The sequence below is a fragment of the Rhinichthys klamathensis genome, unplaced genomic scaffold (genome assembly GCF_029890125.1).
Source record: "Rhinichthys klamathensis goyatoka isolate OS25496 unplaced genomic scaffold, OSU_Roscu_1.1 h1tg000442l_1, whole genome shotgun sequence".
Taxonomy (NCBI): Eukaryota; Metazoa; Chordata; class Actinopteri; order Cypriniformes; family Leuciscidae; genus Rhinichthys; species Rhinichthys klamathensis.
This window is the reverse complement of record NW_026606938.1, coordinates 480,001-498,155: the sequence shown is the minus strand read 5'-3', so window position 1 is coordinate 498,155 and position 18,155 is coordinate 480,001. Positions and strand designations below refer to the sequence as shown.

At 43.1% G+C, this 18,155-nt stretch overlaps 1 protein-coding gene across 3 annotated transcripts in view; it reads right to left on the bottom strand.

The window, feature by feature from the left end:
• The window catches only part of mtus1a (microtubule associated tumor suppressor 1a), a 40,197-nt gene that overhangs the window by 5,787 nt on the left and 16,255 nt on the right, over positions 1 to 18,155 (bottom strand). For all 3 annotated transcript variants that reach the window (XM_056236246.1, XM_056236247.1, XM_056236249.1), the window contains one exon: positions 13,954 to 14,020. In XM_056236246.1, the coding sequence (XP_056092221.1) occupies positions 13,954 to 14,020 (67 nt within the window). The remainder of the gene's footprint in view (positions 1 to 13,953; positions 14,021 to 18,155) is intronic.

Here is an 18,155-nt window from a genome sequence, read left to right as displayed (position 1 = left end):
ATTAAATAAATACAATTTTAAATAAATACAGATTTATTCTATTTATATTTATGCATTTAAATGCCTGTTTTTAAATAAATACAGATATTTAAATGAATACAGGTATTTATTTATTCATTAAAATATCTGTATTTATTTATGAAATTCATACATACAAAGACTTGAAAACACCTCTTCTATGATGATCATGTTTTTAATTTCGAAATTAATTTATTGTGATTTTATTTTAAGGGGGCGTGAAGTCAAATGTCAGGGTGATACAACAAGCTGCTTCACGGTATATTAATATTAAAAAAAAAATTTTAATCTGCCAAATCCAAGACATATGGTGCGACTAACAAAGTCATGTGATGTGACCAGCATACAAAGGCCAGTAAGTCACTTTATAAGTATAATGTAATATAATTGATTTTATTACAGTAAAATTGTAGTAACCACGTTTTTGGCGGATTTATTACCATTTTAATAACCACAGTTTTACTAAAAATAGGCTGACCGCGTTTTTTTTTTGTGTCTTTTTTTTCTTCTTCTTTGTAACGTTAGTTAAACCATGCCATGGTTAATTTTCGTAATGGTTATCGTGACTAACTCTATCAAGATTGTTAAGAAATCGAATTCAGTTCTGTAACTTGTTGATAATAATACAGCAAAGCCTACAGGAAGACTAGAATATGAATATAACATGATGAACCCCTAACGTTAGGTGTAACGTAACTGATGCAGCTAGGTCACAGTAAATCTGTGGATTTTTACTTTCTAAAAATGTAGCTAAAATCACATGGCAGCTCAAAACATACTGTTAAGCTTTCCTGCTCAGTTTCCAGATCACAGTCAGTTGAGATTTTGCATTGTCCCAATAAAACATATTCTGACGTGTAAATGTAATACTGAGTTTTAAAATAACTTATTTTTTTGTGATTTCAGGTCATGTGGAAAGCAGAAGATCATGGCAAACAAGGTATGGGAAGAATTAACTTTAAACAATCGTAATGACCGAGTCTTCTGATTCCATATGATTGCACTAAAAGTATGCACAAGGTTTGGTTTTGCTACAGTAAGACCACGATTGTGTTAGATTCCACCCATCTATTGTTTTTGTTTTTTTGTAACTAGGCTCTGTCGTTTAGATTTAGAAACATGGCTTTTCCTATCACTGCTATCTTAAATGACACATATCTCTACCTTTCATTCCAGCCAGATGATCCGACGGTAGCTGCTCGCATCTCGGCCTAGCTGATGGAAAATTCTTGCTGGATAAATGACCTTCAGCTTCAACTCAACCTTGCCAAGACAGCTGATTTATGGTTTCAGCCAAACCATACTTGCTGTGATCTTGCTGATTTGTCTTATACATCATTAGGAGGATCAGGCCCTTCCTATCGGAGCTGCACAACTCCTGGTCTAAGCTCTTGTTCTATCCAGACTGGACTATTGTAATGCTCTCTTGGCAGGCCTTCCAGCATCAGTCAAACCTCTGCAACTGATCCAGATGCTGCAGCAAGAGTGGTCTTTAAAGGTAGCCCTATACCTAAACTCACTACTTTAGATCTATGTGTCCTCCAGAAGCTTGTGTTCTGCAAGTGAACGGTGCCTTGTGGTGCCATCATGCCAAAGAGACACAAAATCACTTTCACTGACCTTTACCTAGACTGTTTCCTGCTGATGGAATGACCGGCGCAACTCAACACATTTTCAAGAAACTGCTAAAGATCCATCTTTTTCGTAAACACTTGACCCAATAATACTAAATCCTTGTTAAAAAAAAAAAAAACTTGCTATGTGTACTGTGCTAGACTAACTGGGACTTGTCACTGCACTTGTTGCTTTTTATTGTTATCGTAATTGGTAGGTCACTTTGGATAAAATGTAATTGTTTAAAAAAAAAAAGTTTGATTAGAGTATAAAGGTATACAGCAATTGCCTTTTAAATGTGGATATTTTTACATGTTCTAAATTATATACTAAGCTTGTATCCTATCAATCACTTATCTTGATGTTCAGTGTTTATGTTCAATTACTAATACTGTAAATGTGCAGGTATTCTGTACTTATACATTCAGTTAATTTAACAGAAATTGACTGTAAATTTGCTATTATTAAGAACTTAATTAGAGATTGGTCAAAGTTGTGAAATTTGGATCTGTAAAAATACAAATTAAAACTAAATATACAAACATTTGTGTTTGAACTGATGTGCTTATTGCATTTTTATACATAGTTTCATTGTTATTTTACACAGAAAAACTATAAATTACGGTAGATAGACAGCAGTATTATAAAATAACTTAATAAAACCCTAAATTTACAGTTTAACCTGAAAGTTAAATGTATTTTTAATGTAATTTGACATCATTTATCTGTTTTTCCACGGTTTAAAAAGCCATTATCAACAGTAATATACTGTAATTTAATCAATTTTGACTGTAAAGTAAATTCTGTATTTTTACGTTTTTTTGCATGTAATTTTGTGAAATGGTTATTTGCTGTAATTTAACGGAATCCGTCTGGAAACTTTTGCCGTTTTTTTTTTACAGGATTTTTTTTTTTACAGTGTGTATAAAAAGAGATGTACAGTATCAGGCTGTATTTCACATTAGTGTGTATAAGTATTTTATATGCATTAAGCATTCAGTAATATTTGACTACTTAATGCAAGTTTTTCATACATGTATGCATGAGGGAAGGTTGATTTAAGCGCTACAATGTCTAAATTCTGTAGAATAACAGTGTATTTTTCAGCTCAGCTCATCTCATCTGTTTACTGATGCATCAGTAGGCGTTTCTGTACTTTATTATCAAAAGGTCAAGAGCAGCATGTCAGCAAAATGAATTACTTAAATGAGTCACAACAAGAACGGCTGTTGTTCTCCAGGGGGAAACTTGGGTCATATCCCTGACTGGCACTGCAACCTAATCATCTGTGTTCTAAGATGAAAACCACACAGAATCTTTTTTCTTTTTAAGAGAGTCTTAAAATGGGTTACGATCAGAATCGTTAAGTTGCTTTTAGGGGTTAAATGAGAACAGTATCTAATTACTCTGTACAAGGGACAGTTAGCAGATCTAAACCATGATCAGATCCATCCAGAGAAGATGAGCCAGACCCAGAGCTCACTAATGGCTTGATATATTTCATGAATCTTCAGCGTAATTCTATTATGGGTTATATTTATGATGCAGAGCAAGGCTGAAGGCATAAATAATCCAAATAATGCAAACAAGAAGAATAACAGACAGTTAGGTAGGAGGAGTATGCCTTTTTTTATGCCTTATAGCTTATCCTCCTGAGACCCAGAAAAAAAAGTTCTCTCTAGAGAGTATCTCTCGTACTGCGTAATAGCTAACGCTAGGGGAAAACCTCTTTTCCACGAGATATTGAAGCCAAAAATGATCCTTAATTTTTTATTAATGTAAAACGCTTTGCAGCAGCAAGCAGACACAGGCGCGCGCCTATTGGCTGCTCTTGCGGCAAATGCAGCAGCCTATCGAGAGAGACTCTGCGTGACGTAATGACCAATGGGGGCAACTCGCGCCCATATCGTCACGTCCCGCCAGAAAGGGCGTGGTCTCACTCTATAAATATGCTCGTTAGGCTGGTACAAGCTGATTTTCATCTCTTCAGCGAAGCACACGCATCGCTGGATCCGGAGTGAGAAGCCGCGCCGTCGAAGCAAGCTTTTCAGCGGGACGAGCTCTGGAGTCGCTGGCCTCGCCGCCTTCAACTGCCGTACCTGCTGCGCTTTCCGGCGTTCTATATCCTTTTATATCACTTTGTATATTTACTCTGCTGAGAGTGTTTGCTCGCTTACTTGACGCGACTCACACTTCTCATCACAAAAGAGCTGCGTCTTTTTAAAGATGCCATCCTGTGGCTTGTGCCGCGCCCCGCTCAGCGACGGAGACCGTCACGTCATCTGTGTGTCCTGCCTGGGTGAGGATCACGCGGCCATCGCACTCGCTGACGGCGGATGCCCTCATTGCGAGCTTTTGCCTATGGTGACTCTGAGGACTCGCCTGGCATCATTCTCCGAGCCTTCACCACAGCCCGCCGTGGTGCCGCGCCGCAAGAAGCGCCGTGCCCAGCGCGCTCCCGAGCTTTCTCCAGCCCGCCAAAGCTCGCCGGTTCGCCCGCCAGCTATGCCGGCTTCGCTCGAGTCGCTCACTGACGGACAACGGCCGCCGCCTGCCGCCGCGTCCGTCCACGAGTTCGACGAACCCACCGAGGCTTGTTCTCTTCTGGCATCTGATAGCGAGGATTGGGCGAGCTCCGTGGACCTCCCCTCCGCTAGCGTTTCCCGCCAAACCACTGGTAAGAGAGCCGGCATTGAGAATGAGCTGATGCGTCTGCTCTCTCAGGCCGTGGAAAGCATCGGCCTCGACTGGGAGGCGCCCGCGCAACCGCCGCGCGAGTCGTCAGGGAAACGGGCCAGCATCAAGACGGCGAGCCCTAAAACCGCGGCTAGCTTTCTTTACGTTATAAGAAATCTACCCCGCCCCCCCCATGGGCGTGCGTCACCGGCAAATGAGAAAAGAGTGTGTTTTAGTCCCCGCCGAGGCCGGACTAATCTCCATTTCTCAAACATTTCTCAGCTCCTAGTTTGAGCGGCTGAAAATGTCATTATTGCAGCAATGAGCCTGTTGTATAACACGCACACCTGCATACAAACGCCGACACACACAAAACTGTGATGACACTCTCTTATCTGCTTGCGCTAGTGTAGTTCTCCCTGTGGCCCAGTGGCAGAACCCGAAGCCTTCACGCGAGAGACCCGTGTTCGATCCCGGCTCTCGCAGCAGATAAAAATTTAGTCTCGCCGCGGCCAGACTTCCACCGAAATTTTTCGCTCGTTCAGTTCCAGAAAATGCGACTGTTCCAGTGTATTTTGCAGTAAACAAGCTGGTTCCACGGCCCGCTTGCCTGCACATAAAGGCCGTTTCCACGGCGACCCAGAAAAATCATGTAATCATTGTATTTCTGGTTTTACGGCCACAGCCGATGGTGTTATAAGTGTAATAAAATGCTCACAGCCCAGTGTTCATTTCTACACACAAACACAGCCCGCCACGGTACAGGGCTCGCACAAATGAAATCGACGCATGTCAATTGTGCATTAAATGTAGTGAATGTGCCCACAACCCAGTGCCCACAAACACTACCACGGTTTCTGTAAAACGAAACCAACACAAGTCTTCCTAGCCTCCTAGGAAATCGACGGTGTTTCAGTCTTGCCGTGGCCAGACTTCCACTGAAATTTTCGCTCGTTCAGTTCCAGAAAATGTGACTGTTCCAGTGTATTTTGCAGTAAGCAAGCCAGTACCATGCCCGCTTGCCTGCACACAAATGCTGTTCCCATGGCGACCCAGATAAATCACATAAACGGTGTATTTTCTGGTATTCCGGCCACAGCCGATGGTGTTATGAGTGTATTGAAAATGCCCACAACCCAGGGCTCATTTCTACACACAAACACAGCCCGCAAAGTTGCAGGGCTCGCACAAACAAAATCGCCTCATGTCGATTGTGCACTAAATGTAGTGAATGTGCCTACGTCTCAGTGCCCACAAACACTACACACCACATGTCCCACGGGTTCTGTAAAAACTAAACCAACACGCATTCAGTCAGCTCAGGCCGACGGTGTTTTTCAGTGCAGTAAATGTGCCCGCTGTCCTGCGCCCACATTCACTCACAGACATGTTAAGCCCCACGGGGCTCACCCCGCTCTCTCTCCCTCAGCAAACTGCTATAAGGGTTTTGAGCGCGGCCAGGCTGCCCGCCGCGATCGGCGCGCCCCCCGCCTCACACACTGTAAACACAGTGTCTGCGTTACAGCACGCCGGAGCTCCCTTGCCGTCACTATGTCTCGGCCAGAGCCCAGATCTCATTCTACCCCTAGCTATTCACGCGAAAGTGTGGGCACAGCTTCCTGGGGTATCAGAATGGGTGCTGAACACTATAAAAAGAGGCTATTCGCTACAGTTCGCTCGATGTCCCCGCCGTTATACGGCGCGCGTCGAGACAACGGTGAAAACGAAGTATCTCATCTACTTCGAGCCGAGATAGCGAAACTACTGAGCAAGGGTGCTATAGAACCTTTATCTCAAGCTCAGAGCAAAGGGGGCCTACACAGCAGATATTTTCTGGTACCGAAAAAAGATGGAGGTCTCAGACCCATTTTAGATCTGCGACAGCTGAACAGAGCGCTTGTGAAACGCCAGTTCAGAATGCTTACGACCAGGAAAATCCTCGCGCAAGTGCGCCACGGGGACTGGTTTATGTCAATAGATCTGAAAGACGCCTGTTTCCAAATACAAATAGCGTCCCATCACAGGCGATTCTTGAGATTCGCTTTCGAGGGCCAGGCATATCAATACACAGTCCTGCCGTTCGGCCTGTCCCTAGCACCTCGTACATTCACGAAGTGCATGGACGCGGCGCTCGCACCCCTGAGACTTCAGGGCATGCGAGTCCTGAACTACTTGGACGATTGGCCGATTCTAGCTCGATCACGATCGGAGCTCATAGAACACAGGGCCGCATTACTCGAGCACCTCGAGGAGCTGGGCCTCACAGTCAATTGGGCGAAGAGCTCACTGTCTCCCAGTCAGAAAATTTCCTTTCTGGGAACAGTGTTAGACTCGCTATCCATGACGGCACGCCTGTCACCAGAGCGCGGACTAAATATTCAGCGCGTCACGAAATCCTTCCGCCACGGCTCGATAGTTCCGCTCAAAAGGTTTCAGAAAATGCTGGGGCTGATGGCCTCAGCGGCCTCTGTACTCCAGTTGGGCTTGCTTCGCATGCGCCCACTGCAGATGTGGCTGAAAGCGCGGGTTCCACCCAGGGCATGGACAGCGGGTCTGTTTCGCCTCAGGGTCGACCTACAGTGTGTTTCAGCTCTGGAACCTTGGAAAATAACCGACTGGTATCAGTCAGGTGTGAGTCTGGGGACCGCTTCGAGTGTGAAGGTGGTGTCTACGGACGCCTCCACCTCGGGGTGGGGAGCGCTGCTCGAGGGCAGACCGCTAGCTAGCCTGTGGTCAGAACGGGAAAAGCTCCTTCACATAAACTGCTTGGAGATGATAGCAGTCGACAAAGCGCTACGGCGTTTTTGTCCCCAGGTAACAGGCCACCACGTCTTGGTCCGGTCGGACAACATGTCAGTGGTGGCATACATAAATCGCCAGGGAGGCGTTCCGTCAGCCTGTGAAGGTTTCGTGACCTGACGCCGCCCTGGCGATTTAGAACGCCTCCTGGTCTGGGCTCAGCACAACCTGCTCTCACTGAGAGCAGCGCACGTGCCTGGTCACCTGAATGTGGGACCAGACAGACTGTCCAGGAACAATGTTCCAGCAGGGAAGTGGTCGCTGCACCCGCAGACGGTCCAGCTGCTGTGGAAAACATTCGGCAGAGCACAGGTGGACCTATTTGCGTCCCACGAAAACACTCATTGCCCGAAGTTTTTCTCGAAAAGCAAGGACGCGCTGGCTCATGTTTGGCCCCGCTGCCCCCTATATGCTTTTCCTCCTGTCTCGCTCCTGCCTCAGGTGTTGGAACGAATCAGGGAAAACGGATGCCCAGTGCTGCTCGTAGCTTCGCTCTGGACAAACCAGACGTGGTTCCCTGCCCTGATGCAGCTGACCAGCACTGCCCCATGGCCTGTACCATTGAGGAGAGACCTCCTCTCTCAGGCGGAGGGCTCGATTTGGCACCCTCGCCCGGAGCTGTGGTCCCTGCACGCATGGGCCATCAACGGGTACCCGCTAGCCTCCCAGAAGGAGTGTTAAACACGATCGCGCAGGCTAGAGCTCCGTCTACCAGGCGGCTCTACTCCTCGAAATGGTCTGTTTTCTCTGCATGGTGTCAAGCCCAGAGTTTTTCACCTGTGGAATGCGGGGTTTCGGAAGTGCTTTCCTTCCTTCAAGAGCTACTGGATAAGGGCAGGACCCCATCCACGCTCAAAGTATATGTGGCGGCCATAGCAACGTTTGCAAAACCGGTGTCTGGCCAGTCGCTGGGGAAGAACGACTTAGTCGTGCGTTTCCTTAGGGGAGCTCGGAGGCTAAACCCTCCCAGGCCCCCTTCAGTCCCGACGTGGGACCTTTCCACGGTCCTGGAGGCCATGAAAGGCGCCCCGTTCGAGCCAATCCAGCTGGTGGACATGAAACACCTGTCGTTCAAAACAGTGTTTCTCATGGCTCTCGCTTCAGTGAAGCGCATAGGGGACTTGCAGGCGCTTTCAGTAAGCGCGTCATGTATGGAGTTTGGGCCTAATGACTCGAAGGTCATTCTCAAACCTAAGCACGGGTATGTGCCGAAATCCCTCAATACACCGTTTAGGGCCCAGGTAATTTCCCTGTCCGCCCTTCCGGTTCTCAATGAGGAGGAGGACGCGAGTCTCCTTTGCCCCGTCAGGGCATTAAGAGCTTATGTGTCGCGCTCGTCTGTTTTCAGACAGACTGAGCAGCTTTTCGTTTTGTTTGGCGGGCGCTCCAAGGGACTTGCCGCCTCAAAACAGAGCCTATCCAGATGGATAGTGGATGCCATTGCGCTCGCTTACACTGCAAAGGGCCTGCAGTGCCCCTTGGGTGTCAGAGCGCACTCCACGAGAGGCGTGGCCTCTTCGTGGGCATGGTCTAGCGGGGTTTCCCTGCAAGATATCTGTACGGCCGCGGGCTGGGCCTCGCCGTCTACTTTTATGAAATACTATAACCTGGAGGTACCCGCCTTACAAGCTAAGCTTTTGGCGGTCAAAAAATTCAGTGCTATCTGCCCCGCTGTGCGGCCCAGATGCTGAGTTTACTGCAGCCTCATGAGTGTTGACACACGTATGGCCACCCAGATCAGGCTGAAAGCTTTCACCCTGGCTGCGCGTTTTATTGTCATATGATAGCCCCGCTGGGTGCTATTTTATAAGGAATGACGCTTCCAGCCTCTCTTCCTCCACTCTATGTGAGTTTATGGTGATTATGCACTATATGAGCCCTGGGCTTCGGCCCCTGGGACTTTGGTGTTGGATCCCTGTACGCACGGCGTGTTGCATTGTGTTCCCCTAGCGTAAGCTATTACGCAGTACGAGAGATACTCTCGTGAGAGAACGTACTCGGTTACTAACGTAACCTCGGTTCTCTCTAGAGAGGGAACGAGTACTGCGTATCTTGCCGTGCTTGGAATACGCTCTGGTTCGCTTCGGCGATGAAAACCAGCTTGTACCAGCCTAACGAGCATATTTATAGAGTGAGACCACGCCCTTTCTGGCGGGACGTGACGATATGGGCGCGAGTTGCCCCCATTGGTCATTACGTCACGCAGAGTCTCTCTCGATAGGCTGCTGCATTTGCCGCAAGAGCAACCAATAGGCGCGCGAGCTGTATCGCCTGTGTCTGCTTGCTGCTGCAAAGCGTTTTACATTAATAAAAAATTAAGGATAATTTTTGGCTTCAATATCTCGTGGAAAAGAGGTTTTCCCCTAGCGTAAGCTATTACGCAGTACTCGTTCCCTCTCTAGAGAGAACCGAGGTTACGTTAGTAACCGAGTACGTTTTTTGCATTTAGTTTTTTTCCATGTCATCACACTGTTTAGAGCACAATAAACAAATGGTAAAAAAACACAAAAATAATATTTTATTCATACGTTATGCTATGTCCTCTAGTGGACGCCAGGACTAAGTTGTTTAAAAAATAAAATGACATGAAATTATATGTATAGGCAAAAACAAAGGGAGTTTTTTTTCAATCACCAATACATTTTGGGGTTTCAGGATTTTTTCAACCAAAATTTGTATAAAGATTATTCTCAACTATGTTATGAAAGAAATAATGGAATGAATTGATGCACCATTTTACTTTTTGCAATATGTGGGTAAAATGGCCATAAATTAATATTCCCATTCAATGCAATGTATCTATACACTGTATCTAATTTGCACATTAATGTGTTCTTGGAGCAACATTTAATGAAAAAAGAAGTGTAATAATTGGCAACATTTTAATAATAATATCTAATATTTCATAGGAATATTGATGTATAATTTATTTCCATATTCACTTGTTGTGTCTCCCAGAATGCCTGATAAACATGATTTAAGTCCTGATGTCCTCTACAGTGGATACGTTTGAAATCAATGCCCTGTTCTGTAACAAAGTATTTTTTTTATTTGAAACCCCTTAACATTTTCCTGAGATGTTGTTTTATGAAATACAATTTGAAAAAGTAGTCCAATTTAAATTATAATTACAATATATTATCATATTTCCATAAGAATGCTACATTTCATCACTAAATTAATTTCAGACATTTTTAAAGACCAAGGAGAAGTTGTTTTCATGGTGAAACCTCCAAACATTTGGTATCTCTGAAAAGTCCTGAATGTGCTCTTTACAGGGCACCCAGGTTGTGTCATGTGACATGTATGATGTCAGAGAAATTCACTAAAATATAATGTCCACTACAGTGGACAAAAGTCTATTCTTGGGTCCCAGGAGGATATAGCGAAAGCTTTTGGCAGTAGAAAGCTCAACAAATGTGCTACGTATATGTATGTGCAGTATGCACACATTTTCACATCTAGAGTTAAAAAACGTTTTCAAAACAGAAAATGAAACTGTGCGTTTAACAAGCCTGGGTGAATTTGCCCTAAATAAATCATGTGACATTGTCTAGACATGCTTATCTTAAAAATAATGCATGTTATTTTAGGAGAAGAGTTTTAATATAAAAACATATTAGGCTATAGCAGCAGAAGTTATCATTCTGCATAGAGGAGTTAATCAGTCACATGCCAAATGGCAAGCTAAATTGATTAGACACAGTTCTAGCAGGTTTTGTGTGAAGACAGCACTCGCTTTACTGGCAGAGAGCAGTTGTCCTGTGTTAAAAGACACTTTTGTTTTATAAGGGAATTCCGGGTGTGTGCCAAAAAGCATGGCACTGACATCACTCGCGTCATACTAGGGCGAAAGCTGGAATGAATACTTGAGGCTGTGGGTAAATGACAAAATTTAGCAGATATTCCTGCAGCTATATTGTGACTTCAAGAGGTGGTCTGAAGAATTCTTACGGGGTCTTAAACATGGTCAGAAGCGCTGGAATGTGCTAATATGCCCAAGCGGTGATTATAACAGTAAAGCAAGATCATGTGCAGGACTTAAAAGTTTGCAAAGTGACAGAAAAAAACGCTTTCTGATTCGTAAAAAAATACATTAATCCCGTAGAGCTGCTGCTGTATATCATCAGTCAAGAAAAAAAAGAAATAATAAAAATCTCATATCACTCCCTTGTACATGCTCAGTTTTCAGGTGGTAATATGAGCTGTGAAATCAATGCATCAGACGTCTCTCAGGGGTGAACACTGGCCTGTACTAAATACATTTCTCTATTTTACTTGCCCATTAGAGTGTGAGGGACATCAGACTTGTCTGACCTTGTCGGTTTGACCTTCACATACCAGAACGGCTTTCTGGGGGTGTGTCTCCTAAATGACTCCTATGAGAGGGAAGAGTCCTTCCAACAGGACCAATAAAATGAACAGACCGTCCTCCTCATCTAAAACCACATGGTAGTTCATGTACTAGCAAGCATGCTAAGTGGTTGGTAAATTTAAACACACTACCAGTCAAAAGCTTTGACACAATATATATAATTTCGGAATTTTTTTTCTCAACAAATATAAATTGTGCTTATACATTTTTTATTACATAACAAAAAACATCAATTTTAAATAATTGACGATAAGCACAGAATAGTGAAGCTAAAGCAGCCAACAAGCGCCTAACATACACTACTGTTCAAAAGTTTCGGGGTTGGTAAGATTTTTTTGTAATGTTTTAGGAAAACGTATCTTATTCACCAAAGGCTGCATTTATTTGATAAAATACAGTAAAGCAGTAACATTGTGAAATATCATAAAAAAAAGTGTTTTCTATTATAATATATTTTAAAGGTGCATTGCGCAACTTTTCATGTTAAAAATACCTGTTTTTCTATCCTATATATGCTTAAAGAACTGCCTGATGGGCTGAATGAGCCCTTCTCTGCGCACTGAGATTGCCTCTATAATCCTGTACAGTAAAATATATAAGAGGGATTCGGGCTTGAATTTGAGACTGGGCGTGACGTCATGCGCGTTCACGCTCACAAGGCTATGTCTCGCAGGTTTGTGTATTCGCCGGCGCCGCCATTCTCCGCATCAGCGAAGACAACTCGTGCGTCAAAGGTAGAAGATGGATTCAAAGAGACCGGCTTGTAGTCCATTCCAAACCCCAACGCAAACTCCACGTAAAGTAAAGAAAAGAAAAATTTTGTCTAGTACCACCAAAAGGTCCAAATTGGAGTCAGACAGGCGTCGGAGTAAGACGAGAGTCAACCTCGGGAAGGCATTCAACAAATGGAGAGATCTCCGATCTGCTCTTGGTCTCAAACGGGATCCTCAGTTGGCTTTTTTTCTTGATAAAACAGTAAGATATAGCCCAGTCTCTAATGTTTGATACGGCCAATCTACACTCACCGGCCACTTTATTAGGTACCCCATGCTAGTAACGGGTTGGACCCCCTTTTGCCTTCAGAACTGCCTCAATTCTTCGTGGCATAGATTCAACAAGGTGCTGGAAGCATTCCTCAGGGAGTTTGGTCCATATTGACATGATGGCATCACACAGTTGCTGCAGATTTGTCGGCTGCACATCCATGATGCGAATCTCCCGTTCCACCACATCCCAAAGATGCTCTATTGTGTTGAGATCTGGTGACTGTGGAGGCCATTTTAGTACAGTGAACTCATTGTCATGTTCAAGAAACCAATTTGAAATGATTAGAGCTTTGTGACATGGTGGAAGTAGCCATCAGAGGATGGGTACATGGTGGCCATAAAGGGATGGACATGGTCAGAAACAATGCTCAGGTAGGCCGTGGCATTTAAACGATGCCCAATTGGCACTAAGGGGCCTAAAGTGTGCCAGGAAAACATCCCCCACACCATTACACCACCACCACCAGCCTGCACAGTGGTAACAAGGCATGATGGTTCCATGTTCTCATTCTGTTTACGCCAAATTCTGACTCTAACATCTGAATGTCTCAACAGAAATCGAGACTCATCAGACCAGGCAACATTTTTCCAGTCTTCAACTGTTCAATTTTGGTGAGCTCTTGCAAATTGTAGCCTCTTTTTCCTATTTGTAGTGGAGATGAGTGGTACCCGGTGGAGTCTTCTGCTGTTGTAGCCCATCCGCCTCAAGGTTGTGCGTGTTGTGGCTTCACAAATGCTTTGCTGCATACCTCGGTTGTAACGAGTGGTTATTTCAGTCACTGTTGCCCTTCTATCAGCTCAAACCAGTCTGGCCATTCTCCTCTGACCTCTGGCATCAACAAGGCATTTCCGCCCACAGAACTGCCGCTCACTGGATGTTTTTTTCTTTTTCGGACCATTCTCTGTAAACCCTAGAGATGGTTGTGCGTGAAAATCCCAGTAGATTAGCAGTTTCTGAAATACTCAGACCAGCCCTTCTGGCACCAACAATCATGCCACGTTCAAAGTCACTCAAATCAACTTTCTTCCCCATACTGATGCTCGGTTTGAACTGCAGGAGATTGTCTTGACCATGTCTACATGCACTGAGTTGCCGCCATGTGATTGGCTGCTTAGAAATTAAGTGTTAACGAGCAGTTGGACAGGTGTACCTAATAAAGTGGCCGGTGAGTGTATGTATGACAACAAATGATGATGCGTAAAATGTGTAATGCTTTAGCGTAAGCTAGATACATGTACAATCAGAATTGGTTTTACTACCAATTTTTGGTTTTACTTTACGCCTACCGTTCATCACTGATTACCACTCGTGACCAGCAATCCAAATATTACATTAATTACAAACAGCGACATTTTGGCAGCTCTCTCCATTCTTTCCGCAGACAGTGAAAGCCAAGCACTCTTCAGTGACTCACACACACTTACCCAGCTCCTCACGCAAAGTGACCAGCTCCTGAGACAGCTCCCTGCGCCGCTTCATCACCTCCTCATGCTGCGGGAAAACACAAGAAAAATCAGTGCATCATTTCTCATTGCGTTGCATACCCACATTACCCAAATTACACAAGAAACACAATCTGCCAAAAAGTATGTTGTCATGGAGCAAGGCAATGCCAAGTGCAATCTAATGTCATGATGAATGAACAACTCTGGAATTCCTTTTGCAGACATGAATCATGCATTAGACTGTTCTTCTGAAGGGTGTCTGTCAATCACAGGACAGGATGAGTCGGATATGACAGTTTTCAGATTTTAACATGGCATAAATGATTGCTAGGTTGAAAATGCTTTGCTAATATAAACAGTGTTCAAAAAGAAAACAGGCTATCCTCTAACTCGTTACTGCCACAAAAAAAAGAGAATTCAGTCATGAATTCAGAAAACAGTCATGCCAGATATTTGCACAGGCATGCCAGAATCCCACAGCACAGCTTTGTGTTTTACACACCACTATGACAGCTCTGTAAGCGTTTAATTAAAAAAAACTAACATATGAATGACAACAACCGAATGTAGAGCAATAAAATCAGCAGTGTCTCTCTCTCTCTATCTCTGTGGAGGACAGTCAGCGCCACAGCTGCAGTGCTGTCAGCCTCCTCAACCAACACAAAGACGCTTCAAAAACCGCGTGCTGCCGTTCTGACCTGCCCCTGCCCCCTTCCCCCAGAGATCAATGCCAGAGTGACATTTACACAACAGTTATGAACTCATTAGCATTCATAACATATTCATTAGGATAAACCAAACAGTACACCAAACTCAAATTTAAGAATGCCTCAAACTAAATCCACAACCTCATCTCACTGAAATTACATGCTTTGTATAGGCATCCACAGCAATCCCATTTCAAATCTATCCCGTCCTGCACCCTGCAGAGAGAATAATGTCTTTACCCTGTGTCCAGCGCAGGGAGTGTTAAGGCACACTTTGCTGCCGGAGCAGCCCATAGTCCCGTCTCTGTGACTTCAGTCCAGAATGCAGGAATATAGCAACCCAGACGCATGAACCTCTGCCACCTCTACCTCCTCTCTCTGCCGTCTCGCTCTACATCGGAGAGACTAGTGGAATAAGCTCATTGGCTCTCACCTCCTCCAACCACTTGCCTTCTTCAGTGGTGAAAGGATACCGTAATATATCTAAAAGAAGGGCAACGGAGGGAGGCGGCTGTATTGTGCTTGGGAGAAAGCTACATAAATGCTGTACTTTAGGACACCCAGAGCAAGTAGAGCAAAGAGAGCAGAAAAAATGACTTGTCTGACAGTTGGTTGACTGAGTGGCACTTAATGAAATGGTGCATGTTACAGGAAAAGTGTGCAGTGACCTCCCCACATCAGGGCATGAGGACAGAGGAGAACTGCTGTCTTTTTCTTGCTTTCCTTTCAGCACCCCTGCAGAATTTGCTGACTGAAGTTGGTATATGTTACAATTCATACATATTTACTCTTATTAAATGTTAAAAACGGCACAATACACTTTAGTCATGGATGTCACTTTAAATTTGACACTAATGAAAAAAGGTATGTCAGAATAACCTTTAGTGTCAAATTAAATATGGAGTAGACCCCGACTAAGATCCAAACCTACCTAACACTAGTTTGTAGTGATTGCAAGCTAAATCCAAGTCTATATGCTACAGAAAACTACAATAAATTATTATTAATAATAAAAAAATAAAAATTCTGTATGCAGTAGAAAATAAATTCTTATTTATTCTTATTCTTATTTAATAATAATAATAAAAAAATCCCAAACCTAATCCTAATAATGTTAATAATAATAATAGTAAAATGGAAACTAAGTTATCATGATACAAAAGTTACTTTTATTAGTATTATTATTATAATATATGTATGCAGTAGAACAATTACAACAACACTATTATTTTATATTGAAAATAAATGTGAAAAAAACAACATTGCAGTTAGTCAAAATATCCAAAAGTGTTGTAAAGCAATGCTAATGGAGTCACTGCTGTATCAAAAGCCATATATCACACTTTAGAATGATTTCATCACACCAATAACTTCACTGGGAAATGATTAAAAACACAATTTATCATTATAAACTACATTAAGTAATGATACTGCTTCAGGGAAAGCATGTGTGGCCTCTTGTAGTGAAATTATGGCAATGTACACAGTGTGCTGACAGCTCATTGCAAACAAAAGATATGAAGCAGCTCCCTAGGCATTCCAGCATGCTTCTGACCATATCAAGGCAGCAGCTGGTACATTCTCACATAGACATGCTGAAGAGATTCCTATGAGACAACACGTTCCCTTAACACACTATACTCTCCTTCAAGCCCTACAAATCTGAGTTTACATGAGATGTTGTAGTAGTCGTCATATAGAGAAATGAAGATTTCAGACTCATTCGTCTGTTTACAATCAATCTAGAAAATGTAACTCTCAAATGAGCACAAGCTGAAATTATACCTCATACTTGTAAGTTTAAAGCATTGAACAAGGACCATCTACAGGAAAGACTCTTGCTTTAATTGAACTAAACAGCTAAATGTTGTTCTCTCTTCTATAATTTGTTCTGTAAAGGTCTGTTAGACAGTGCCCCCTCAGACTAAAGGAAAACAAAAGTAAAAGTAAAATAAAAGTGAGAGAAAACAAGGAATAACTAATGTTACACTGAATGCCAGTTGGAGTATATGCCCTATTGAAAATAAAGAAAATAATAAAAAGGTTAAAAGGACCTTTAAAGGCACACTGTGGAACTTTTCAACCTTTATAATATATTACCAAAACCCATTGAGATGGTACATCGACTTACAATAGGTTGAATGACACGTCTGCCGAAGCCTGAAGGTGTCTGTATCGCTTTTACTAGCACTATGTAACTTCGGGTTTCGGGTAGGAACCCGAGCACAAAAAGAACTACAAAATTCGACCGCTTTACGGCATACGTCACTTCCCCCACCACCCCAACTTCCTCAAAATCTAACGTGAGAGCTCAAAGAGCTCAACTCGCGTTTGATTGCAGGCGTCTGTATGTTGTCGTCATGGCTGAATCAACAGCTACTCGGAAGAAAGCGAAGAAAGCAAAGATTTTGTCAGAGGAGACCAAAAAAAGAAAAAGGGAGAGTTTAAAATAAACATCGGCATAAGTGTATATATACTGTAATATTTACTGCGAATTCGTGTAACAAAACTGATATAAGTCACAACATACTGCCGTATACAAATGTAAAAAAATTTTTTCCTTTCAGCTCATATATGTTTGTATTTGTGTAAAAGGAAAAACAAACTGAACACTACAAATAACGGAAATATGTAGTGAGTTATATCAGTTTTGTTACACGATTTCCCGACTACTCGATTTCATCTCCAACCCATTGCAAAGAGATCCTGAAGACGTTAGCTGCTAATTGTTTGCTTCAGGTGTGTTTGATTAGGGTTGGAGATGAACTGTGCAGGACAGACGATCGGCAGGAGCAGGATTGGGCAACCCTTGTCAATGCGACTTACCTGATCAGACATTGTTTTCTGCGTATGCTACTTTTATTCAATTTGTTTTCTTTATAGGATTTATATTATTAATCTTATATTTATATTATTATTTTGGTCAGTAGTGAATCGATTAACTTTCTCCAACATACAAATCAAATGCCGTCTGCACACACATAAAGACACGGGAGGTTGACCGGTTGACTGTTGACTTTTGCGACAATGCTGCGGCGCTTGTGGCCTCTAGGGGCACTAGGCGTGAAAATTACAGGTCGAGCGCACCCTAGTGGCCAAAAATTCCACAGTGTGCCTTTAAGGTATAGAATTAGTCGAATGTTTAATTGTTGTGTACCTGAAGTCAAATCCTAAGCTATTGAAACTGTTTTTCCTCAAATTTTCAGTGGCAAAAAAACAAACAAACACCTTGGACTGTAAAAATGTGAACCAAGGACCTTAAGAGTATATTAATAATGTCTTGTCCAATATCTATAGTTCAAAGACATGCTGTATTTAATTTCTTTAGAGTTTTAAAAATACACACCCCTATTTATGGACTGATTGTATAAGTGCCACAGCTTAATTATGGTAGTGCCTTTTAGTTAAAGTTGGTCTTGGTCCAGATTCTGCAGGATCAGCCAACATGCACTCCAGAGTATAACCTGTCAGCTT